Source organism: Oncorhynchus nerka, linkage group LG22, assembly GCF_034236695.1.
Source record: "Oncorhynchus nerka isolate Pitt River linkage group LG22, Oner_Uvic_2.0, whole genome shotgun sequence".
Classification (NCBI taxonomy): domain Eukaryota; kingdom Metazoa; phylum Chordata; class Actinopteri; order Salmoniformes; family Salmonidae; genus Oncorhynchus; species Oncorhynchus nerka.
Genome location: NC_088417.1, coordinates 19,395,510 through 19,420,909, shown reverse-complemented (window position 1 = coordinate 19,420,909; position 25,400 = coordinate 19,395,510). Strand labels below are relative to the sequence as shown.

The window sequence follows — 25,400 nt, the reverse complement described above, 5'->3', positions numbered from 1 at the left end:
CACACTACCTGAAGAGACAGAGATGGTAACACACACTTGCCTACAAAACATACACACACAGCAAATACAGCAGTTTAAACAAGCAAGAAAACAGCAGCCTGTGTGCGTGTGTGTGTGTGTGTGTGTGTGTCCAGTGCTCTATGGAGACTCAGTCATGTTCTACCAGACTAATTAACTGAATCAACAGAGTAAAGAGCAGTGGAGTGGCACTACACACACACATACGCTCACACACAAAACCAATGCACACACGTGTGTGTGTGTGTGTCCAGGTTGGGTTATCAGAGACACAGTAACTGATACCGTGGCTCTCCCTGGGGGTAGGGGGACAGACAGAGGCACACGGAAACAGCTTGGTCGATGTTTTTTTATTAAAATCGGCACACATCCATACTCTTCATCTTTAGAACACTGGAATATAAAAGTCTATTTAACTTTCCTGGAGAGCAATGGCCAAGAAAAAAACAAGACACTTTCTCTTTGTCATCTGAAAGAAAGAAAGAAAGAAAAAGAAAGAAAGAAAGGAGGGAAGGAAGGAAGGAAGGAAGGAAGGAAGGAAGGAAGGAAGGAAGGAAGGAAGGAAGGAAGGAAGGAAGGAGTCTAAAACCGGAAGGAAGGCCACAGTGAGGGGTTGCAATGGAAACCTTGTAATTTGACACACACAGACACAAAGAGGAGGAATAGGTGTTCCAGGTGTTTTGAGTACCGTGGTGACAGACAGGTGAGAACTTGAGGCCACTCCCCTGATGCAGAGCACTCCAATCAGATTGCAGTAAACAGACAAATAAACAAGCGTTTTCAACACAAACAAACTAACAGACGGGGTGAGGGATTGGGATCGTCTGTCATTTTTGTTGTTGTTTTTTGGCACAAACTAGTTCGGCTGAACCCTGCCTCGGGATGATGTTAAACTCTGGCTGCAGTGTGTGGTGATGTCATCAGTGTGCGCAGTGGAGGGGTGAAGGGTCATTTAGCTAAACTCTTCTTAATCTGCTCCACCTCTATCTGAAAAACACAAACACCAAATGTATAGATAAGATGAAATTGTATCAGTAGTGAATGCATGTTGTTAAGCACTAGACAGGGAGCATCACCATGTGTGTGTGTGTGTATTCACCTGTAGAGTAATGCGGATCCTCTTCTCCTCTTCCAGGTCACTAGACAACTGCTTCATCTCCTGCCTGGGACAGAGACAACACACGCACACACTATTAACGCGCACACACGCAAACTCATATGCACACACACACACAATATTAACACACACACACCCCTACCTACCTGTGTTGGCTCTTCAGCAGTTCTACAGAGGCTCTCAGCTCTCTAAGCTGTCCTCTCAGCTCCTCCAGGGTGGGTGTCGGCCTACACTCAGGGGAGGGGCTTAAACCGGAAGAGGTGTGGTTTACAGTTGAAGGGGATGGGCTTGTTGAGTGGAGGGCCAGGCTTCCTGTGGAAAGTGGGGGGAGGACCGCAGGCTTGGGGGGCAGCACACACTTACTGTCAGGTACCTGCGGGGTTTATCACAAATCAGGATTCATGAGTTAGCCAGCTACTTACATTTTTATTAAAAACTTCAAATTTATTAGGAAAATATGCTTGAAATGGGCATGGATTGATTATATTGTTCTATAGCTATCCATATCCAAGTCTAGGTTCATTAAGGAACCTGAAACCTTTTTGATTTCTCAATGTTTATCAAAGTTATTTGTCTAAATTGATTGTCCTGCTTTGTAGTATAACCCTCTGGGTACACACACACACAACGTACACTCTGATTCACAGCTAAGATGCAGGTTAATCATGAAAACAATTCTTACAGTGATGGTGGGAAGTGCTTTCCTCTTAGAGACATCTACTGGTCTTGGACATAAGGAGTCCTGCTCCTCCTCCTTCTCTCTGTCCTTCTCACTCTTCTCCTCCTCCACCGCAGGAAAGTTCAGCAAGTCAATACTGGACAGAGAAGACTGAGACAGAAGAGGAGAGGAAGTAGAGAGCGAGAGAGAGAGAGAAGGGTGTCATCAACACTTTACGGGGAAAAGTATGTGTATGTGTGTGTGTGCAGGCACGTGCACAGATAGAGCCCTATGGATGCTGGAACACCTGCTCTTTTTATAAAAAAAATATTTGACTATGAAACTAGATGACTTCTCATAAACTCTGAATCTCGAATGATTTGACTATGAAACTAGATGACTTCTCATAAACTCAGAATGTCCCCTCCCCCGACTCCTCCTCGTTTCATGCAGGAGCGATGCACCAGCGTAGGGAGTGAGTTTGAAAATAAATCATCAGTAGTAGGTTACTTTGGAGTTGCTAGCATGTGCTGTCTCACGGTCAGGTACAGAGAAGGAGGCAACTGCAGTCCGACTGTCAGTAGCAGAACAAAATCAAATCAAGTCAACACCAGCTTGTTTTGAAAGCATAGCCTAGATAACTAGCTGATTCATCTAGCCGACATTAGCGATGATCCGATGATAGCCCACTCCAGTAGTGGTTATAGCAAAGATACTTAACCCATCACCCTTTAATCTTTAGTTATATGTTGCTTAAAGGCGCTGCATGGTCAAACTGGAGTCTGCATTGGCCGTAACGCATTTACTGCGATACAAGTTAGGACATTCATACTTCTTGCGCTTTGCGAATCAGAGCAGAGCTGTTGTGAAGGATGTTGTCAAGGAAGTGTGTTTATACAGGAACTCCAGCCCCCACCTACCGTCAACCAATCATGTCAATGCGGAGCCGCATTGTTACAGAATTTGGTAGGCACACGGTGATGGAGTATGGAACTCGATTTGGCCTCTGCAAGCCTCCAGGGGCGCCGCAATTACGTCACACCCTCAGTACGGAGCCTCCGGATCGCATCGCTGGAGCATAAATTCACTTCTAGTCTACAATGTGTGATGAGTCAGTGTGTTTTTGCAAAAAATGTAGACTTCTGTTAAAACAAATAATGGAGAGTTTGGCTAGAGGAGCAGTAGAAAAGGATGAATGGAATTAAAGCTGGAATCTTAGTTGCTACATCCTTTTTGGACTTCGAAATGAATGATATGTACTCATTGATTCTTGAAGAATATAACTTAGAAATGCCTCATGAGCTTAGTTCAACTGTCATACCCCATCAGGACCCAAAATATAAGCTTGTTTAACTCCAATGTTTGGAAACAATATAAATATAGACAAACTGAAAAGCTTCAAAACATGGTTAAAACTATACATTTCATATCATGGATGGTCAGTCCTTGCATCTATAGCTCTATCTAGGAATTTGTTATTGTTTCAATTAATGTTTCTAGCTTTAAGTAAAATACATTTGTCCGTGGCTGAGTTTTTGCCCCCGCCCCGCCCCTCTGATAACCGGTTTTTCTGAAGCTACGGGTCCAGATCACATTCTGCGCATCTATTATTTAACACGCATTCTGTTCTGAGTAGCTGCTGCTCCCTTAGTGCTCTCGTTCCTCACCCTCTTCTGAACCAGGATGATGTAGCCTACTGCATCTCTGCCTCTTATTTCTGAACAGCTGAGTTAAAAACTCTGCGGTGATTTCAACAAACATGCTATTATGAGGGTTACAACCATCTCTGTCTGTTGTGATGGATATTGCAGTTGCACAAAGCAGGATGCAGTCTGTGCACATTGCATTGGAGCAAAAACAATCAGCGTTTTGTGTGACGACATCTTTGTAGTGGCTGCCATATAATAACCATTACCCAGAGTTGCTGAAAAAGAACATGACTATGACTGTCTGTGTCTTGCTTGTGTTTGATATCCTGTCTAGATAGCTGCATGCAACTCCTCACTTGAGTTTTGCATTGGGGCAAAAAAAACGATCTGCGAGTTTATAGGAACATGTTGCTCATGTCTTTTGTGTCCAACATGTAAATGGCTACATGTAACCTAACTCACCTCCTGAAAAAATAACATGAAATCACGCTTATGCTTAATAGCCTTCTGACGCATGGAATGTTGACCATGTCCTTTGTGTACAACATGAAGTCTGTAGGCCACACCAGACAGAAGCTTCATCGCTGATCAAGGAGGGGGAAGCGGTAGTAGAGCACTGAGCAGCAGCTACGTTGAGCACCGGCCCCACCAAAGGTCTGCGCATGGCCCCGTGTGTGTGTGTGTGTATACTCACTGTGCTGATGATCTGGGAGCGTGGTCTGCGGTCGAGGATTCTTGGTCTCATTGCGGTCGGATGGTTTAGTTTTTCTGTAGACAAGACTACAGAGTCCAAGTCAACCACATCTACAGACACACACACACACACACACACCATACAACCATTATAATGCTAATCTATAGGAACAATTCTAACATTTAACCAGAGACTAGGCAATCAAACAAACAAACAAACACAGTGTCCTGATCTATAAGAAGGCTAGGGTTGCTAATTCTTTGCGTATGGACAGAGAGAGGAAGAGAGAAAGAGAGATAAAGCCAAACCTCTGTCTCTTGAGTCAGCCGACTCCCCTGCTCTGACTGGACTAATGTCCGGCCACATAACTGTCAAACTGACCCTGATTGGCCCCTTGTCCTGTCAAACTCACCAATATCTTTTGACCTGTCAGAGGCAGGATCTGGAGTCACAGCCCCACCCTCAAACTTAGGGCTCTCGCACCTGAACAGGTAGACCAAACAACAACTTTAGTGTGTGTTGATTTGTGTGTGTGTGTATGTGTGGGGGTGTGTGTGTGTGTGTGTGTGTGTGTACTGACGGTACAGTAGGAGGTCTCTCAGGTCTGTCAGGGCGTCGGGGAGGGAGGTGGGAGGAGCTTGTCTTTGGTGGGTGGGGCTTCTTTGGAGATTTGGATGGGAGGGTGGGCTTAGGGATCTCTCCAACCTTCACCTCCTCACCTACACACGCACACAAGTTAACAAACACATACATGTATACGGAGAGGGTAAAATAGTAGGAATGGGAACGTCATACACACAGTCACACGCGGTCAACATAGAGGTGAGGTGTCAGCCAGCTGAAGAGGTGGGGAGAGCTGCAGCATAAGGCCCAAGCTGGTTGAATAGAGTCCAAACAGGCTGAACAAGGCCCAAGCAGGCTGAATAGGAACCCAAGCAGGCTGAATAGGAACCCAAGCAGGCTGAATAGGAACCCAAGCAGGCTGAATAGGAACCCAAGCAGGCTGAATAGGAACCCAAGCAGGCTGAATAGGAACCCAAGCAGGCTGAATAGGAACCCAAGCAGGCTGAATAGGAACCCAAGCAGGCTGAATAGGAGCCCAAGCAGGCTGAATAGGGTCCCAAGCAGGCTGAACAGGGTCCAAACAGGCTGAACAGGGTCCAAACAGGCTGAACAAGGCCCAAACAGGCTGAATAGGAACCCAAGCAGGCTGAATAGGGCCCAAGCAGGCTGAATAGCCATATAGGGTAGTAGTCATAGAGAAAGCAGTAGTCAGGCTGCAGCAGGCATAACAGATCATACTGGAATAGTGCAGTATTGGTAGTAGTTGTAGTATAGTAGTAGTTGTATAATAGTAGTACTGTGGTAGTAGTATGGGAGTACCTCTGTTGTCATCAGATCTGTGAGGCAGAGTTTAGTATCTGTAGTAGTACTATAGTACCTTTGTTGTCATCAGGTGGTCTATGAGGCAGGTGCTCGGGGCGCTCCGGGGGTACCTTTCTGACTTCCGATCTTTTCTCTACAGGTCACACAGGGGTCAGGGGTCAACTCAGGGAGACATTACTGACACTCTTCCCTAGATCTTTGGTTCTCCATCTTTGGTTCTCTCTCGTTCTATCTCTGTCTATCTGTCTGGTTTAATGATCTCCATAGCTAACGGTTTCTGCCTCTCTCCCTTAAACACACTAACACACACAGAAAATAGAGGAGCAGACATGGAGATAGAGAGAGGATTGAGACGCACACAAAACGGTACCAGTGTCTGAGCGGAGAAGAGCAGAGAGAGGAGAGACAAAGGATTGAGATAGAGAAAAGATGGAGGATTGAGATAGAGGAGAGAGAGGATTGAGACAGAGGAGAGAGGATGGAGAGAGGATTGCAACAGAGGAGGGGATGGGAGATAGAGGATGTAGAGAGGATTGCGACAGAGGAGAGAGAGGATGGAGATAGAGGAGAGGATGAGATAGAGGATGGAGAGAGGATTGTGACAGAGGAGGGGATGGGAGATAGAGGATGGAGATAGAGGATGGAGAGAGGATTGTGACAGAGGAGAGAGAGGATGGAGATAAAGGAGAGAGGATGGAGATAGAGGAGAGATAGAGGATGGAGAGAGGAGCGAGAGGATGGAGATAGAGGACTGAGAGAGGATAGAGATGGAGGACGGAGATAGAGGATGGAGAGAGGAGAGAGAGGATGGAGATAGAGGATGGAGAGAGGAGAGAGAGGATGGAGATAGAGGATGGAGATAGAGGATTGAGATGGAGGACGGAGATAGATGATTGAGATGGAGGATGGAGATAGATGATTGAGATAGAGGATGGAGAGAGAGGATTGAGATAGAGGATGGAGAGAGAGGATTGAGAGAGGAGAGAAATAGAGGATGGAGAGAGATAGAGGATGGAGAGAAGAGAGAGATAGAGGATGGAGAGAAGAGAGATAGAGGATGGAGAGAAGAGAGATAGAGGATGGAGAGAAGAGAGATAGAGGATGGAGAGAAGAGAGATAGAGGATGGAGAGAAGAGAGATAGAGGATGGAGAGAAGAGAGATAGAGGATGGAGAGAGGAGAGATAGAGGATGGAGAGAGGAGAGATAGAGGATGGAGAGAGGAGAGATAGAGGATGGAGATAGAGGATGGAGATAGAGGATGGAGATAGAGGATGGAGAGAGCAGAGATAGAGGAGAGAGAGAGGAGAGATAGAGGATGGAGATGGAGGATTGAGAGAGGATTGAGAGAGGATTGAGATAGAGGATGAGAGAAGAGAGAGAGGATTGAGATAAGAAAGAGAGGATTGAGATAGAGGATTGAGAGAGGAGAGAGAGGATGGAGATAGAGGAGAGAGGATGGAGATAGAGGAGAGAGGATGGAGATAGAGGAGAGATAGAGGATTGAGAGAGGAGATAGAGGATGGAAATAGAGCATTGAGATGGAGGATTGAGATAGAGGATGGAGATTAGGGGAGAAAAGGGAAGAGAGGAGAGGAAAAGAGAGGTGAGGACAGGGGGATTACCTGTGGTGTGTTTAGCTGAGGGGGCACTGGGGGGAGGCGGCTTCTTTGGTCTCTGCAAACACACACGTGCACATGCACACACACAAAGTAATTTTGCTCTCATGGAATTTCCTTCCTTGAACACTGCAATAACAGCATAAATCCAATTATATTGTGTGTCTTACCTCTTTCTCTACATCAGGAATTAGCAGCTTGACAAAGTTATCAGGGAAGACTCCCTTTCTCCCCCCTACCTCCCCCATCCACCACCCCGCGTCAGCACAGTCCTACAACACACAGAATTCACATACGCAGGTTATACGCATGCACACACCACTATCTCTCTCTCTCACACACACACACACACACACACACACACAGGTGCAACATGTACCCCCCACATTCTGAAATTGCATTTTTGTCCCCTTGAGTTTAATCTTTGGAATGTGATACAAAACGAGGCAACAGTGTGCTTTAGGACCATGCGGACGCCTCCAAACGGTCGGGTAGGCTGTTTGGATTATTAATCCGACTGGATAAAAAATTTATAATGATAATTATACCCCCCACTTCTAAAAGCTCCCCTGCATACACACACACACCCTGTTAATGATGGAGATGATCTCTCCGTCTTTGATTGACAGCTCGTCTTCGTTCTGGGCGTCGTACGGGAAGATGACTTTACACAGCTCACGGCCTGAGAACCAGTCAGAACAAAGAGAAACTCTGAATCCCAAAAGTGTATTTCTAGCAAATCAAGAGACTCAGCATTGTTATCTTATTCTAGGTATGAATCAGGAAGTGAGACAGACTGTCCAATGAGAATGTAGTAGATCCCAGGCCCCTCATTCTCACCTTTCACCTTGCCCTCAGGTTCCGCCTTCATAGTTTCCGGGGCAACAGAGGGTGATTTCCTAACCTGTGCCTAGAGGAGTGGAGGGAAACACACACACACAAATACATAAATACATACCCATATATCTCCATGTGAAATAATCAGGGGATCAAATCCGTACAGACTGGACTCCGTGTGTGTGTGCGAGTGTATGTATAATTGTGTGTGTAGTGTATAAGGGGCTGTTGTTATAAGGCTGGAACGGATCCCTACGCTATGTTTGTGGAACAAGAGTGGCTCTTCAACAGGAAACACATACACACACAGAGCCTGGTCTGTCTCAAACACACACTTCTCTGTTTCACACTCAGTAAACCACCCACTCTCCCTCCCCCTCTCTCACTCTCCCACCCCTGTTCACTCTTTCTCCCTCCTACCCTTTCATAGCTCACTCCATCCCCCTCTCTCCACCCAGTCTAATCCGAGTTGTACCTAGTAGTGTGAGGCACACACACACTCACCTACCCGTACACAACTGGTCAACCATCGTTAAAGTAACGTCAGACTGTGACACACAGCTGGATACTTCCTCAGCCCTCAGGGGAGGAGACATTCCAGTCTAGTACAGATGTTAACTCTAGACACTGTTTTTTTAGGGAGGGACAATCTGATCCTGCATCTGTGTCTAAATGCTAGTCCCCAGAACTATCCATGGTAACCCCCCCCCCCCGCCCCCATTCATTAGAGAACTGAGACTACACATCCCATAAACCATCACTACAGCCACCCGCACAGCAGGACAGGCTGCTAAACATCCTACACACACACCCTGACACGTACCCAAACTCACATACTGAAACACACACACCCTGACACGTACCCAAACTCACACACCGTGACACGTACCCAAACTCACATAAACACACACACAACAAACATAGATTAGCACACGCACACGCACCTTGACAAGACACACCCTGAAGAAAATGTAACCCTGCCATCATCCAGACAGTCCCTTTACAAAGCAGATTCAACACTAATACAGCGAGAGGGAAGAGAAAAAGTCAAGAGAAAGAGAGAAAAGGAGAGAGATGTAGCTGTCTTACCCTCCACAGTGACCCAGTGTATGTCTGTGTGTGTACACGTCGGAGAAAACCCCCAATGCCTCCCTCTTCCTTCCTCCCCTCCCTCCCTCACTCCCCGTAGAGCTCTCTCTCACTGATGAAGTGAGTGTGTGTGTGTGTGAATGTTTGTAATGAGAAGTACTTCCTCTGCTGTGAAACTGAAAGACAGGAAAAGGCGGAGCCTGGTCTGGACTTCCTTTCTCCCATTTACACACACAAACATCATACAGGTAACTGCCAAAATAAAGGAAACACCAACATAAAGTGTGTTAATAGGATGTTGGACCACCACGAGCCAGAACAGCTTTAATCCACCTTGGCATAGATTCTCCAAGCGTCTTGAACTCTGTTGGAGGGATGTCATACCATTTTCCACGAGAAATTCCATTATTTGGTGTTTTGTTGATGGTGGTGGAAAACACTGTTTCAGGCACCGCTCCAGAATATCCCATACAGTAAGTGTTCAATTGGGTTGAGATCTGGTGACTGAGACGGCCATGACATATGGTTTACATTGTTTTCATGCTCATCAAACCATTCAGTGACCACTCGTGCCCCGTGGATGGTGACTATGGGGCATAGCAGCCAAAATAATGGCCTGCCCTGCATTCTTATACATGTTAATTGCTTAACTAACTCAGGAACCACACCTGTGTGAAAGCATCTGCTTTCAATATACCTTGTGTATATTGTGTGTTTCCATTGTTTTGGCAGTTACCTGTATATGCACTATTATGTGTGTGTATGTGTGTGTCACCTTCTCTCCCTCTGTGTCCATATCTTCAGATGCAGGTCTCAGTCTGATGGGCTGGTCTTTAAAGATGTCACCGAACCCGAACCCTCGAACCTGGAGACACACATTACCACTACTATAGTTAACACAACTACACTATTACTAACTAGTTAACACACCTACACTATTACTAACTAGTTAACACATCTACACTATTACTAACTAGTTAACACATCTACACTATTACTAACTAGTTAACACACCTACACTATTATTAAACAAATAATTTTCTTCTGAAACTCATTAGTCTGTACAAGATCTTCAGTTTCTTGGCAATTTCTCGCATGGAATAACCTTCATTTCTCAGAACAAGAATAGACTGACGAGTTTCAGAAGAAAGTTCTTTGTTTCTGGCCATTCTGAGCCTGTAATCGAACCCACAAATGCTGATGCTCCAGATTCTCAACTAGTCTAAAGAAGGCCCGTTTTCAGCTGTGCGAACATAATTGCAAAAGGGTTTTCTCATGATCAATTAGCTTTTTAAAAGTTTTTCTTTATTCCTACATTGTATAATAATAGTGACAACATCAAAACTATGAAATAAAACATATGGAATCATGTAGTAACCAAAGAAGTGCTAAATAAATCAAAATATATTTTAGATTTGAGATTCTTCAAAGTCGCCACCCTTTGCCTTGATGACAGCATTGCACACTCTTGGCATTCCCTCAACCAGCTTCATGAGGTAGTCACCTGGAATGCATTTCAATTAACATGTGTGCCTTGTTAAAAGTTCATTTGTGGAATTTCTTTCCTTCTTAATGCGTTTGAGACAATCAGTTGTGTTGTAAGGATGGTATACAGACGCCCTATTTGGTTAAAGCCCAAGTCCATGGCAAGAACAGCTCAAATAAGCAAAAAGAAACAACAGTCCATCATTACTTTAAGACATGAAGGTCAGCCAATACAGAACATTTCAAGAACTTTGTGCAGTTGCAAAAACCATCAAGCGCTATGATGAAACGGGCTCTCATGAGGACCACCACAGGAAAGGAAGACCCAGAGTTACCTCTGCTGCAGAGGATAAGTTCATTCGAGTTACCAGTGTCAGAAATTGCAGCCCAAATAAATGCTTCACAGAGTTCAAGTAACAGACACATCTCAACATCAACTGTTCAGAGGAGACTGTTTGAGTCAGGCCTTCATTGTCTAATTGCGGCAAAGAAACCACTACGAAAGGACACCAATAAGAAAAATAAACTTGCTTGGGCCAAGGAACAAGCAACAGACATTAAACCAGTGGAAATCTGTCCTTTGGTCTGATTTGATTTGATATTTTTGGTTCCAACCGGCATGTCTTTGTGAGATGCAGAGTAGGTGAACGGATGATCTCACCATGTGTGGTTCCCACTGTGAAGCATGGAGGAGGAGGTATGATGGTGTAGGGGTGCTTTGCTGGTGACACTGTCTGTGATTTATTTAGAATTCAAGGCACACTTAACCAGCATGGCTACCACAGCATTCTACAGCGATACGCCATCCCATCTGGTTTGCGCTTAGTGGGACTATCATTGGATGTTCTACAGGACAATGACCCAACACACATCCAGAGAACGCGTTGCAGCATAAGGCCCAAGCAGGCTGAATAGGGTCCTTGTCAGCTCGGGGATTTGGACTAGTAACCGGAAGGTTGCAAGTTCAAATCCCCGAGCTGACAAGGTACAAATCTGTCGTTCTGCCCCTGAACAGGCAGTTAACCTACTGTTCCTAGGCCGTCATTGAAAATAAGAATTTGTTCTTAACTGACTTGCCTAGTTAAATAAAGGTAAATTAAAAATTTAAAAAATTCAAGGGTTTTTCTTTATTTTTACTATTTTCTACATTTTCTACATTTTCCCCAACACTCTAACCACTAGGCTACCCTGCCGCCCCAATGAGTAGGTGTGTCAAAACATTTGACTGGTAATGGAACACACACACACACTCACGAGAGAGATATAGATATATACACTATGTGGCCAAAAGTATGTGGATACCTCTTCAAATGAATGGATTTGGCTATTTCATCCACACGCGTTGCTGACAGGTGTATACAATCAAGCAAACAGCCATGCAATCTCCATAGACAAACATTGGCAGTAGAATGGCCTTACAGAAGAGCTCAGTGGCATTCAACGTGACACGTTCATAGGATGCCACCTTTCTAACATGTCAGTCTGTCATATTTCTGCCCTGCTAGAGATGCCCCCGGTCAACTCTAAGTGTGGATATTGTAAAGCGGAAGCATCTAGGAGCAACAACGGCTCAGCCGCAAAGTGGTAGGTCACACAAGCTCACGGAACGGGACCACGGAGTGCTGAAGCTCGCAGCACCTAAAAATCATCTGCAACACTCACTACCGAGTTCCAAACTTCCTCTGGAAGCAACGTCAGCACAATAACTGTTCGTGGGATCTTCATGAAAAGGGATTCCATGGCCGAGCAACCGAACACAAGCCTTAGATCACCATGCGCAATGCCAAGCGTCGGCTGGAGTGGTGTAAAGCTCTCCGCCATTGGGACTGGAGCAGTGGAAACGCATTCTCTGGAGTGATAAATCATGCTTCACCATCTGGCAGTCTGATAGACAAATCTGGGTATGGCAGATGCCAGGAGAATGCTACCTGCCCCAATGCGTAGTGCCAAGTTTGGTCGCGGAGGAATAATGGTCTGGGGCTGTTTTTCATGGTTCAGGCTAGGCCCCTTATTTCCAATGAAGGAAAATCTTAACGCTACAGGATACAATGACATCTGAGGCGATTATGTGCTTCCAACTCTGTGGCAACAGTTTGGGGAAGGCCCTTTCCTGTTATATTGTGACAATCCCCCTTGTGCACAAAGCGAGGTACACACAGAAATGGTTTGTCCAGACAAACAGACAGATAGATAATAACCTTTTTGGGTTGAATCTCTCCGCTGTCAGAGCGACTCTCTCCGCCATCACTCTCACTGCCTGGACTGTCTTTACCTACACACGAAAGCACACACACATATAATGACCATTTATGCTTATAATTGCATTAAAAACCATCTCGAGTTCTGAAGAATCATATAACTGGATTTCCTTAAATAGTATTCAAATGTATTCATACGTATCTGCCATTTCATGCTAATAAAAAAAATTTGACCAGTATTGCGTACACGTGCATGAGTGTGAGTGACTCACTGGTCCTGCTGCTGCGTAGCTCCTCCTGTGATGACCTAGTGGATGTGTCTAGTGAAGGGGGCGTGTCCTCCAGCTCTCTGGTGAAGTTGGAGGGAAACATCCCTGTCTTACCATTCAGACTGCCCTCCCACCAGCCCTCCTCCACCTGAACACATGAAACATGAAGGGAGAGTGAACTTATCTGAGGGTGGAATCAAAACCACAAGGTTCTGGTCGGGAGACCTGTACGCTATCAACGGCTCCAAGAAAGCTAGCTCCTGTGGGGAAGTTAATATACCTGCTTATGAATGAACGCAGGGTCACTACCGAATCATCATTTGGTTTAATAGGTCTGTCATGTGGCCACAAGAGGGAGCAGTAACTACAGTAAAGAGAAAGTTGAAAAACACAGCCAAACATACAGTCAGCCTCCCCTCTCACCTCCCCCAGTATGTCAGCCTCCCCTCTCACCTCCCCCAGTATGTCAGCCTCCCCTCTCACCTCCCCCAGTATGTCAGCCTCCCCTCTCACCTCCCCCAGTATGTTGATGACATCTCCTATCTTCAGCTCTAACTCGTCCTCATTCTGGGGAACATAGCTAAATGACGCCTTACACCTCCTTTGGCGGATCTGATCTCCTGGGGGGAACGAACACACACACACACACACACACACACACACACTATTTAATGATGTATTATGTTCACAAATATTATTTGTAGCCCACTGCACATATACTAAACAACATATACAGTGCATTCGGAAAGTATTCAGAGCCCTTTACTTTTTCCACATTTTGTTAAGTTACAGCCTTATTCTAAAATTGAATAAATAAACATGTTTCCTCATCAATCTACACACAATACCCCAAATGACAAAGTGAAAAAAGGTTCTTAGAAATGTTTTCCAATTTGTTAAATTTAAAACAGAAATACCTTATTTACATAAGTATTCAGACCCTTTGCCATTGTACCAAAAAATGTCTGCAGGCAGCGACCGGGAGGTCCGTGGGGCGAAGCACAATTGGCCTAGCGTCGTCCGGGTTAGGGAGGATTTGGCCGGTAGGGATATCCTTGTCTCACCGCGCACCAGCGACTCATGTGGCGGGCCGGGCGCAGTGCGCGCTAACCAGGTCGCCAGATGCACGGTGTTTCCTCCGACACATTGGTGCGGCTGGCTTCAGGGTTGGATGCGCGCTGTGTTAAGAAGCAGTGCGGTTTGGTTGGGTTGTGTTTCGGAGGATGCATGGCTTTCGACCTTCGTCTCTCCCGAGCCCGTACGGGGGTTGTAGCGATGAGGCAAGATAGTAACTACTAACAATTGGGTACCACGAAATTGGAGAGAAAAGGGGGTCAAATTCACACAACATTTTTTTTTGTTTAAAATGTCTGCAGCATTGAAGGTCCCCAAGAACACAGTGACCTCTATCATTCCTAATGGGAAGAAGTTTGGAACCACCAAGACTCTTCCTAGAGCTGGCCACCTGGCCAAACTGAGCAATCGGGGGGAGAAGGGCCTTGGTCAAGGAGGTGACCAAGAACCCAATGGTCACTCTGATAGATCTCCAGAGTTCCTCTGTCGAGATGGGAGAACCTTCCAGAAGGACAACCATCTCTGCAGCACACCACCAATCAGGCCTTTATGGTGGAGTGTCCAGACGGAAACCACTCCTCAATTAAAGGCACATGACAGCCCGCTTGGAGTTTGCCAAAAGACACCTAAAGGACTCTCAGACCATGAGAAACAAGATTCTCTGGTCTGATGAAACCAAGATTGAACTCTTTGGCCTGAATGCCAAGCGTCACATCTGGAGGAAACAAAGTACTGAGTAAAGGATCTGAATACTTAGGTAAATGTGATATTTCATTTTTGTATTTTTTAAATGTGCAAACATTTCTAAAAACCTGTTTTTGCTTTGTCATTATGCGGTATTGTGTGTAAATTGATGAAAAAATAAGAAGATTTAATCCATTTTAGAATAAGGTTGTAATGTAACAAAATGTGGAAAAATTAAAGGAGTGAAAACTTTACGAATGCGCTGTAATATATCGTCGCTGTCCAATGAAAACCCCTATTTCTAAAACAGAAACATTTCAGGAAATTGGAAAAATTATTATATTTTCCCATTAACGAACTTCATAAGAAATGTTTAATATGGCCCTAGAGTCATGAAATGTTTTTGTTGAGGGGAGTTACTGCGTTCAATATATTTTTTAAAAAGGCTAAAATTAAGTTAGGAGGTTTTCATCAGACAGCGACAATACATAGTACTGTTAGTATAGTGATTAATTCCTTTAGTGAAAGGTAGAACTACAAATGTGTGCATGTGTGTTGTGAGAAGGACATAGGATAACCTGACCCTAAATCCATATCTCACTAATGGGATCTGTGTTTGAGCAGGGGGAATATAACCTATCTAAGGACCTGTGTGTGTATGTGTGTGTGTCTGTGCATGTGCGCGGGGTGGGGGGGCTTACCTTTCCTGGCTGGTCGTAGGCTGGGCTCAGACACAGGGCTTGCACTGCCATTGGAGAGATCAGACTTAGGCCCCACCTCTCTCTTCACATCCTTCTTTATCTCCTGGACAAACACAGACAGAGTAACACAGACAGACAGAGTAACACAGACAGACAGAGTAACACAGACAGACAGAGTAACACAGACAGACAGACAGACAGACAGACACAGACAGACAGACAGACAGACAGACAGACAGACAGACAGACAGACAGACAGACAGACAGACAGACAGACAGACAGACAGACAGACAGACAGACAGAGTTTGCAAGTTTGTTTTGGATCTGTTTGTGTGATCTGTGTGTTTGTCTTGTGTCACATCTATCAACCAGATGCTGGAGTTGTATGTCTGTAACCCCAGTGACCTAACCCTAACCCTTAACCAACAGATGAGCAACAAGAGCCACACACACACCCTGGCTCAACCCTAATCCTAACCCAAAACCTAACTTAATGTCTACAGCCTGGCTCAACCCTAACCCTAAACCTAGCTTCATGTCAACAACCTGGCTCAACCCTAACCCTAAACCTAGCTTCATGTCAACAGCCTGGCTCAACCCTAACCCTAAACCTAGCTTCATGTCAACAGCCTGGCTCAACCCTAACCCTAAACCTAGCTTCATGTCAACAACCTGGCTCAACCCTAAACCTAGCTTCATGTCAACAGTCTGGCTCAACCCTAACCCTAGCTTCATGTCAACAGCCTGGCTCAACCCTACTAACCCTAAACCTAGCTTCATGTCAACAGCCTGGCTCAACCCTAACCCTAAACCTAGCTTCATATCAACAGCCTGGCTCAACCCTAACCCTAAACCTAGCTTCATGTCAACAGCCTGGCTCAACCCTAACCCGAAACCTAGCTTCATGTCAACAGCCTGGCTCAACCCTAACCCTAACTTCATGTCAACAGCCTGGCTCAACCCTAACCCTAACCCTAGCTTCATGTCAACAGCCTGGCTCAACCCTAACCCTAGCTGCATGTCAACAGCCTGGCTCAACCCTAACCCTAAACCTAGCTTCATGTCAACAGCCTGGATCAACCCTAAACCTAGCTTCATGTCAACAGCCTGGCTCAACCCTAAACCTAGCTTCATGTCAACAGCCTGGCTCAACCCTAAACCTAGCTTCATGTCAACAGCCTGGCTCAACCCTAAACCTAGCTTCATGTCAACAGCCTGGCTCAACCCTAAACCTAGCTTCATGTCAACAGCCTGGCTCAACCCTAAACCTAGCTTCATGTCAACAGCCTGGCTCAACCCTAAACCTAGCTTCATGTCAACAGCCTGGCTCAACCCTAAACCTAGCTTCATGTCAACAGCCTGGCTCAACCCTAACCCTAAACCTAGCTTCATGTCAACAGCCTGGCTCAACCCTAACCCTAAACCTAGCTTAATGTCAACAGGCTCAACCCTAACCCTAAACCTAGCTTCATGTCAACAGCCTGGCTCAACCCTAACCCTAAACCTAGCTTCATGTCAACAGCCTGGCTCAACCCTAACCCTAAACCTAGCTTCATGTCAACAGCCTGGCTCAACCCTAACCCTAAACCTAGCTTCATGTCAACAGCCTGGCTCAACCCTAACCCTAAACCTAGCTTCATGTCAACAGCCTGGCTCAACCCTAACCCTAAACCTTGCTTCATGTCAACAGCCTGGCTCAACCCTAACCCTAAACCTAGCTTCATGTCAACAGCCTGGCTCAACCCTAACCCTAAACCTAGCTTCATGTCAACAGCCTGGCTCAACCCTAACCCTAAACCTAGCTTCATGTCAACAGCCTGGCTCAACCCTAACCCTAAACCTAGCTTCATGTCAACAGCCTGGCTCAACCCTAACCCTAAACCTAGCTTCATGTCAACAGCCTGGCTCAACCCTAACCCTAAACCTTGCTTCATGTCAACAGCCTGGCTCAACCCTAACCCTAAACCTAGCTTCATGTCAACAGCCTGGCTCAACCCTAACCCTAAACCTAGCTTCATGTCAACAGCCTGGCTCAACCCTAACCCTAAACCTAGCTTCATGTCAACAGCCTGGCTCAACCCTAACCCTAAACCTAGCTTCATGTCAACAGCCTGGCTCAACCCTAACCCTAAACCTAGCTTCATGTCAACAGCCTGGCTCAACCCTAACCCTAAACCTAGCTTCATGTCAACAGCCTGGCTCAACCCTAACCCTAAACCTTGCTTCATGTCAACAGCCTGGCTCAACCCTAAACCTAAACCTAGCTTCATGTCAACAGCCTGGCTCAACCCTAAACCTATCTTCATGTCCACAATTAATGCAGTTATCAGTCAAATGTATTTATAAAGCCCTATACAGTGCTATACAGAAACCCATTCTAAAACCCCAAACAGCAAGCAATGCAGATGTAGAAGTTAGTGTCTTTCCATTTCTTCTTACATAAACTATCACAAGACACTAAAGACCTGATGTAGTGTATGTGTATGTAATGTCCTACAGCTGCAACATACACACGGCTGTGTAGTTCACAGTTCTTTAATGCATTTGTCACGATGCAGTTTCATAATCGCTGCCCTGCAGCTACTATAGCTCACTGGAGCAACGACACACACACACACACGCAAACACACAGTGTGTCAGAGTATAAGTGAGCATGTTTCTTTCTAGAAGGAAACCAAACTGAAATGACGAAGGGAAGAGGTTGAGATTTACAATGTCAGAACAGGAAACACCTGCTTACTGTACACACACACACACAGACAATTCATGGGACCCATCTGGTGAAACCCGTTCCCTCTGAGGTGAATGTTCTCCAGCTTGGTCCCCCGGGAACCAGTATTTTTTCCATGTATTTTTGCAGCCCAGCACTATAACACACCAGGGCCTGTATCCAATAAAGCTGCACTATGTCACTTTTTGGGCGACCCGACAGAATTATTACATAGAAATGTGAGTTATTCTCAATGAAAAGGAAAGTCTAAGAAGTGGTAGATAAGTTCTCTGTGCGATATTTCTATGCTTCCCGTTTTTAAGTTTCATTTTTGCATATTTTATTTTTTTATTTTGTACACCAGCGACAAACAACTCAAAATACAATACCCATGTAATGTTATTCATCATGATCTAAATATCAGCACCTCTGTTCTAAGGCCCTGATTCACTGATATCCTATCTGCTCTATCAGCCAGTGTTGATGGTCTCCCTAATGTCTGGACTCCTTCACTCTCATGGCTGTAAAAGCATTGGATTGGTGTGAGCATGGACTAGGAGAGGGCTTTCACCATATTACTCCTGTCCATTCCTTTTAAATCCACGGGGGGGAGTGAGCAAGGGTACACTTTAGGGAAAAGTATAATAACATTTGTAATTCTGTGGTCTGAGACAATATACGCACGCACACACACACACCACACACACACACTGCATGGCATCTACAGTAAGTTCATAAGAGGAGTGAACAAATGCATACTATTGAGAAGAGGAAGAGACTCATAACACGCACGTGCGTACACACACACACACCACAGGGTGCCTGGCATCTACAGTAAGTTCATAAGGGGAGTGAACAAATGCATACTATCGAGAAGAGGAAGAGACTCATAACACGCACGTGTGTACACACACACACACACACACCACAGGGTGCGTGGCATCTACAGTAAGTTCATAAGGGGAGTGAACAAATGCACAATATTGAGAAAGGGAAGAGAATCATAACACACACACAGATGATGACGATGAGTTTTACAGTATTAAAAGCTGGATTAGAAAAGAATGCTAGCTTGAATTTTGCTCTTTCTCTCATCCATCTCTCTCCTATCTTTCAGCTGTCCCCAGCACATTCTGTATGGCTCACTCCAGCAGAGACAACAAAACATACGGCTTAACTGTCCCCCCAATACACACACACACACACACACACACAGAGACCACCGGGTGAGTGTAATCTGAGTGAGCAGTGACATTCTGTCAAAAACATAACAGAATATTTCACTCATTATTATAGAATCAGTTTCTGGAGCAGAAGTTCAGCAGAACTCGTATCTGTTCTATTCTACAGTAGATGTCTATCATTGACCTTTGGGGGATACAGAAACACACAACAATGTGTTCCTGTTTGCCTGTATCATTTCTACTTCCTCTACTGGGAAAGGAAGTGGACGCTTCCCCCTTCACAACACACACATCACTGTGAGATACTGGTCTCAGTGTGCATCTCACAGTGCAGCATCTGGTCTCGCATCCAGGACATTCACAGAACATGTTTGTATGTTCTTCACAGTTCATTAGGCTAGCCATTACAGAATATTAAGAAAGAGTCAGCAACACAACACAATATAGGAACAACAACATTGATGTGTGTGTGTGTGTTGTCATTGTTACTCACCCTGACAAAGTTGTCTGGGAACAGCCCCCTCCGTCCGTCTATCTCTCCTTCCCACCATCCTCCGTCATCCTTCGTTACCTTGACGATGATGTCACCAACATGCAGACTCAACTCATCCTCCTGTTGAGCCTCGTAGTCAAACTCTACCACCGCCTCTACTGGACACACACACACACACACACAAACACAAAAAAAATACAAAACTATTTAGACTAAAAGGGTAATTCTGCCACTTTTCAATTATCTCAGCACCATACCAGTGTCTATATGTGAAAATGATGTGTTTCTATGATCTGTGTTTAAAAGGATAGGGTAGGATTAAAAGTGAAGAAAACAGTGATTTTCAAAACCTGCAACAAGTTTCTAGCCAGAGGGAGGGTATTTGATTGCTCCCTATGTCACCATGAATCTCAAACTGTTTCAAAATCACTTTTACATTTTTTACAACTTTTGATGATGTGATCAGGTTTAACTTTTTATATTACATATGTAGACACTGGTGTTTTGCTGGAGAAAATGAAAATGAGGTTTAGAAAAGTAGTTTAGTTGCCCTTCAATAGCTAACAAATAGGACACAGAATTTGAAGAATGGGTAACACAAACTTGGTTACTATTTATTGCTAAAGGCATGAATCCTAATGTTCCTGATTTACGCAATAGTTGAGTTTAAGTGTATGCATCTCAAGTTAAGATTGCGCCCAATGAGAATACCTCCGTTTCTAAAAAGACAAATACAGAAATGGCTGTCATAGTTGTGTGGGTAGTGGTGGTAGGGAGGGGGGTGGGTGTAACTATGGGAACGGCGGAATGAGAGGGAGGACGGCTATGACTCAATCTCCCTCCTCCTCGACCCCAACCCCTAAAACACCCTTACTCATTCTCTCTGTATCTATCTCTATCTACCTTGTGCCTCTCTGTACTGAGAGAAGAGAGGAGAGCTGGAGAGGAACCAGAGGAGTGTAGCAACTAAGCCTGTAGACATAACACACTCCCACTCTGAAGTACAACACACACACACCCAGCCCCCCTCCCCCAGCATCTGTGTACTGGATGGGTCTGCTCTGTCCTGACCTTTCTCCAACAGCTGCAGTTAGTTTAGATAAGACCAAACCACACACTCCCACACACATATGGAAAAAATATGCCCTCTTTTTCTCACTCAAAACACACATTCTTTGTCACGGTACACACACGCACACACACATTCTTATACACTCACACTCTGATTGGCTGGAAGCTTGATGACACACACTGCAGCTGCATCATGAATATCATGAATATCACCATCGCCATGGAGGTGCTGCGGAGGTGTCTGGTTACCATGGGGACCAGGACTCCAACTCAGGGAGGGACTCAGGTGATGTCAGCGCTGGTGTGTGTGCAGGGGTGGTCCATTTTTAGCTTAGTGGGCCTGTCTAACTTGTTTGGGTTTTTTTTTGCGCGAAATTATACAAAAATTGACCGGTGTTGGGGCCTCAAAGAAAAAGATGGGCTGATGTGTGTGTGAATCTGTAAATCAGTGTATTATCAGTCACAGGTGGCTAAGACATGCACTACAGGGACATAATGAACAGAGAAGAGAGGGGAAGAAGAAGAGGGGGCAGAGGAGAAGAGACGATTGCAAGAACAGAGGAGGAAGAGAGGAGGGGATATGGCATAGCTACACACCAGCAGTCAGTGTTACAGTAAAGAGCATGAAGCTGCGTTCTGTTCTCTTCCTGTGTTCTCCCTCCACCTCTCCCTTGGGTTTACCGGGAGGAGCGTCACTACCACTCAGTAACTCTACAACTAAACATATTTACACTCAGTTAGGCTATATTCCAGCAAAGACAATGAGACGAGAGAGAGAGAGAGGGAGAAAATAAAAATGTAAACGTGTCAACATCTGTAACTCATCAATGTCTTCTTACTCTGTCTGTTGCACACACACACATACACACACACACAAACACACGCCCACGCATCGCGTTATGGCCATCAGGACACGCAGCTAACAAAAATACAGCCTACATTCAACATCTCTACTGTACAGTCTCCGGATGTGTCCCGTTGTGTTTCGGTTTCTATCCGTTAAAATGTTAAATGGACGCATCACAACGGTTAGAAAAAACAAAACACATCATTGTCATCTCATCTTACCCATCTGTTCCCGTGACGCTCCGCTCCTGCTGCAGGGACTACAGGGTTTAACTGGAAAGACAGGAATCTTGTTATGTGGTGGACCGAGTACGACCCCCAGCCTCCCGCACGAGAGCTCCGTTATGAACGCGCTGAAGCGGGAGGAACGCGAGATGGAACCATATTCCTTCCGCTTTCTCCCCGGTCACACCAGAGAGCAGCCAGAAAGCGGAAAAGCGCTGATGTACAGAACGCTCTGTGCGCTCTGCCCTGCATTGAACTGCGTACCGCTTCTGTACCACAAATATCGCGAGAAATCACGAATCTTCCCCCAAAATATTAGGTACGTTCCAGATACACAAACTATACCAGTTCTTTACAGGCGTATACTATTGATGTGGCTCCTCCTATGATAAACATACTCCAGGCAATGAACATAAAGATTGGATAACCTGCGTAGGCCTGTACATAATTTGGTGGCGTTCCATGCTGCCTTCATTGAAGACATGTTGGGAAGATTATCACATAGTTCCTCTAGAGGCCTGATATCAATTAGATCACAGATCTCTGCAAACGTGGACGTTGTGTTTAACATTGTATAACCGACGTCAGTGTGCTAGCTTAGCATATAGCGTTGACTCTCTGAACTTGCCTCGGACTGGGCTTTAGCCAGGGTCCTCTACCTCGCCAACAGTGTGAACCGTTTGAATTATACGAAAGGTAGCAATTGGATAGCTCCATCGGCAACATTTCAAGATAGCTGTGGAGTAAGCCTACGATGTGTTCTTAACTGTTAAAATGTCAGGAACCCCGTTAATATGATGTAGATATAATTTGAACAACCCGACTAGCCTACAATGTAGGTTGTCTGGAACGCAGCCATCATGTTACATCTGGTTCAATCAGCTGCTTTGTTCTCAGCCTATAACACAGACTGGGGTATTGGTTTCTTGTTTCCACTGTAGTTTGTTACTCCAGTTGTTTTGAGAAAGGAGCAGGAGTTTCTACCAACTGTATCATAAAGATGGAAAGGTTGGAGAGCGAGAGACAGAGAGAGAATGGTTACAGTTGTTTGTATCGCTTTGGTACTTTTTCTTTTACAAGTATGTGGCACATTTTCACAACTCTTAGTACAACACTCCAAACTGGTCACACTTGTAATGCAGCCATTCTTTAATTAAAAACCTGTCATTGTTCATTCATTTGGATTGTAAACAGTTGTCACCACACACCCATTGGTTCAAAATATAAGTACTGTATATTGTAAAATGTAATGAGAACATTGGTTTAATCACCAAAACACAACATGATATCTTTTCAATTTACTCGTTTTAACTACCAGTTAATCCAATAGCAAACAATGCATGATATGCGTTTCAAATCGCCCTTAGAAATGCTGAAAGGAATAGTTTTCACATTAGGCAATATACTTATATTACACAAAAAAATTGACAGAAAATGTATAACTTCCATAATATCTAACCAATGTGTAATCAAAGGTGTGATCAATGAAGACATCTTCTACAATCACCCATGCAAAAAATACATTTTATTTTTCAGATATAATTGCAACAGGTGTTCGTTCTGTCTGTAATCAAATGTAAGAAATTAAATTAATGAAAATTAAACAATGTTTAGCACGCATTAATTTGCATCAAGCATGTTTTGAGCATTTGGCCATAAATTCTTATTCACATCACAGTGAATGTCCTCATTGTTCATGTAATGTGGGAAAAACCTTTTGGCATGCGGAATCCAAGCTTGACATTGATCTGCATTGATGTCGTCGCATGCCTCATCCATGGCCAGAAGGAGGGTTGGTGATCGTACACCTTCCACCTCCATGCTGAAAACAATTCCTCAATAGGGTTGAGGGAAGTAAAGTATGGGTTCAAGTACAGGTAGTCCTGTTTAGCTCAGTTGGTAGAGCATGGCGCTTGCAACGCCAGGGTTGAGGGGTTGATTCTCACAGCAGACCAGTATGAAGAAAGTAGGAAAATGTATGCACTCACTACTGTAAGTTGCTCTGGATAAGAGTGTCTGTTAAACAACTTAAATGTAAATTGGAGATATGCCTGAACCACTTCTGCATGGTGGAAGTGACTTGACAGGCCTGCTCAAGTTCATTGACAAACAATCAGGTGTGCAGTGTTTTAGGATCCAAGTAATGGCCTACCACACAATCTTCAGCGATAGCTGCGTACATGGAGAGGTTTCCTCCCCCACGTTGTCCAGGCACTTGGACCGTTGGCCAATGAGGTTCTGCCCACAGCGCTGAGTTTTGGCCAGGTTGAAGCCCTCTTCATCAACAAAGATGTACTGGCGATGGTTCACAACAACATCAAGCACACTGTCATGACGTTGGCCTGGGGGTAGGTTTATGACAGTCATAAATACCTCTTTCCCCCTTTTTCCTCTCTCTACCCTACTGATGTTACATTTGCAAATCCCTTGGTTAACATAGAGATTCTGGGAACATCAGAAGGTGGGGGGAAATTAACTATATTCTGGTAATCCGACCAATTGAACATATGCGGTGAATATGATGTCAGTTCGGTTGTCATCTGAGACATTCTCATCATTGATAAGATGACATACACTCTACAGTGGAAAGTCTACACATCAGAGTTATCGGATTCACAAGGAATTGTTGTTCAATTTAAAAGTTTGAATAGGAAATTATTCGTGATGGGATGAAATGTGATTTTGGCTTCTAAAATGTGAGATTTGGGTTTTCATAAGGGCTCTGCTCAATCAGTGGCCCGTCTCTGTGAAGGGACATGGGCTATAAAACTTTTCAAACATGCCCTCCTCTCCCTTCCTATATAAAGCCTTGACGACAATATAACCCCCTGTTCCGAGGAGGTGAGGACGACGGTCCGATGTCAGAATGGTTCAGATAATAACAACAGAACGAAGCCAACATCAGCATGAGCTTTGGTTGCGAATGGTATGAACTTTGAACTCTTATTCACTACAGAAGTGATACCTCCTAGCCGTTGAGTTAGCAACAGCAGCTGCAAACGCAGGTTAGGAAGGAACAGACAGAGTATCCCGTCTACCACACAACAACGTTACTACAACATATTCAATTGACCACCAGAGACATTCTTCAAAGGACAAAGGACTCGGCTTGGCAATACGGCCTTCCATCTACCACCAACCTACCGAAGCGCAGCTCAGAGTAAATATTTATTGCATTTTCCTTTTCCAAATGGGCTGTAATTTAGAATGCATAAGAAACTGTATTTAAGGTAGCACAGCTTTGCCCTTTGTTCCTCAGTCTTCCCACTCTTTCACTCAAACCCAGCCCATTTTCTTTTGTGTCACAAGCTGTTATATCTGTTCCGCCCGCTAGGGACATTTTCCTTTATGACGTAATTTGTAATCAAGTTATGATTAATTATGTGTATGTGTA

At 44.8% G+C, this 25,400-nt stretch overlaps 1 protein-coding gene across 4 annotated transcripts; it reads right to left on the bottom strand.

The window, feature by feature from the left end:
- Positions 1-353: 353 nt before the first annotated feature.
- Positions 354-22,257, bottom strand: sh3kbp1 (SH3-domain kinase binding protein 1). 4 transcript variants are annotated; one of them, XM_029652215.2, is made up of 19 exons: positions 22,004-22,257; positions 19,865-20,022; positions 15,477-15,579; positions 13,531-13,637; positions 13,021-13,165; positions 12,749-12,822; positions 9,841-9,930; positions 7,980-8,049; positions 7,727-7,821; positions 7,310-7,411; positions 7,146-7,197; positions 5,578-5,655; positions 4,717-4,855; positions 4,549-4,619; positions 4,137-4,246; positions 1,818-1,964; positions 1,282-1,508; positions 1,118-1,181; positions 354-1,005 (listed from the first exon to the last, which is right to left on the bottom strand). In XM_029652215.2, the coding sequence occupies exons 1-19, from the start codon at positions 22,005-22,007 to the stop codon at positions 967-969; spliced, it is 1,875 nt and encodes a 624-aa protein (XP_029508075.2). In that variant the 5' UTR covers positions 22,008-22,257; the 3' UTR covers positions 354-966. The 4 variants fall into 4 exon arrangements, with proteins under 4 accessions (XP_029508075.2, XP_029508077.2, XP_029508076.2 ...); XM_029652217.2 differs by having other exon boundaries at positions 13,531-13,634; XM_029652216.2 differs by having other exon boundaries at positions 19,865-20,019.
- Positions 22,258-25,400: the final 3,143 nt, after the last annotated feature.

Coding starts and splice junctions, on each gene's coding strand:
- sh3kbp1 (XM_029652215.2), bottom strand. Junction 13,638..15,476: donor CCTACGACCAGCCAGGAAAG/GTAAGCCCCCCC, acceptor CGTTCCCCCCAG/GAGATCAGATCCGCCAAAGG. Junction 12,823..13,020: donor GCTACGCAGCAGCAGGACCA/GTGAGTCACTCA, acceptor TTTCGTGTGTAG/GTAAAGACAGTCCAGGCAGT.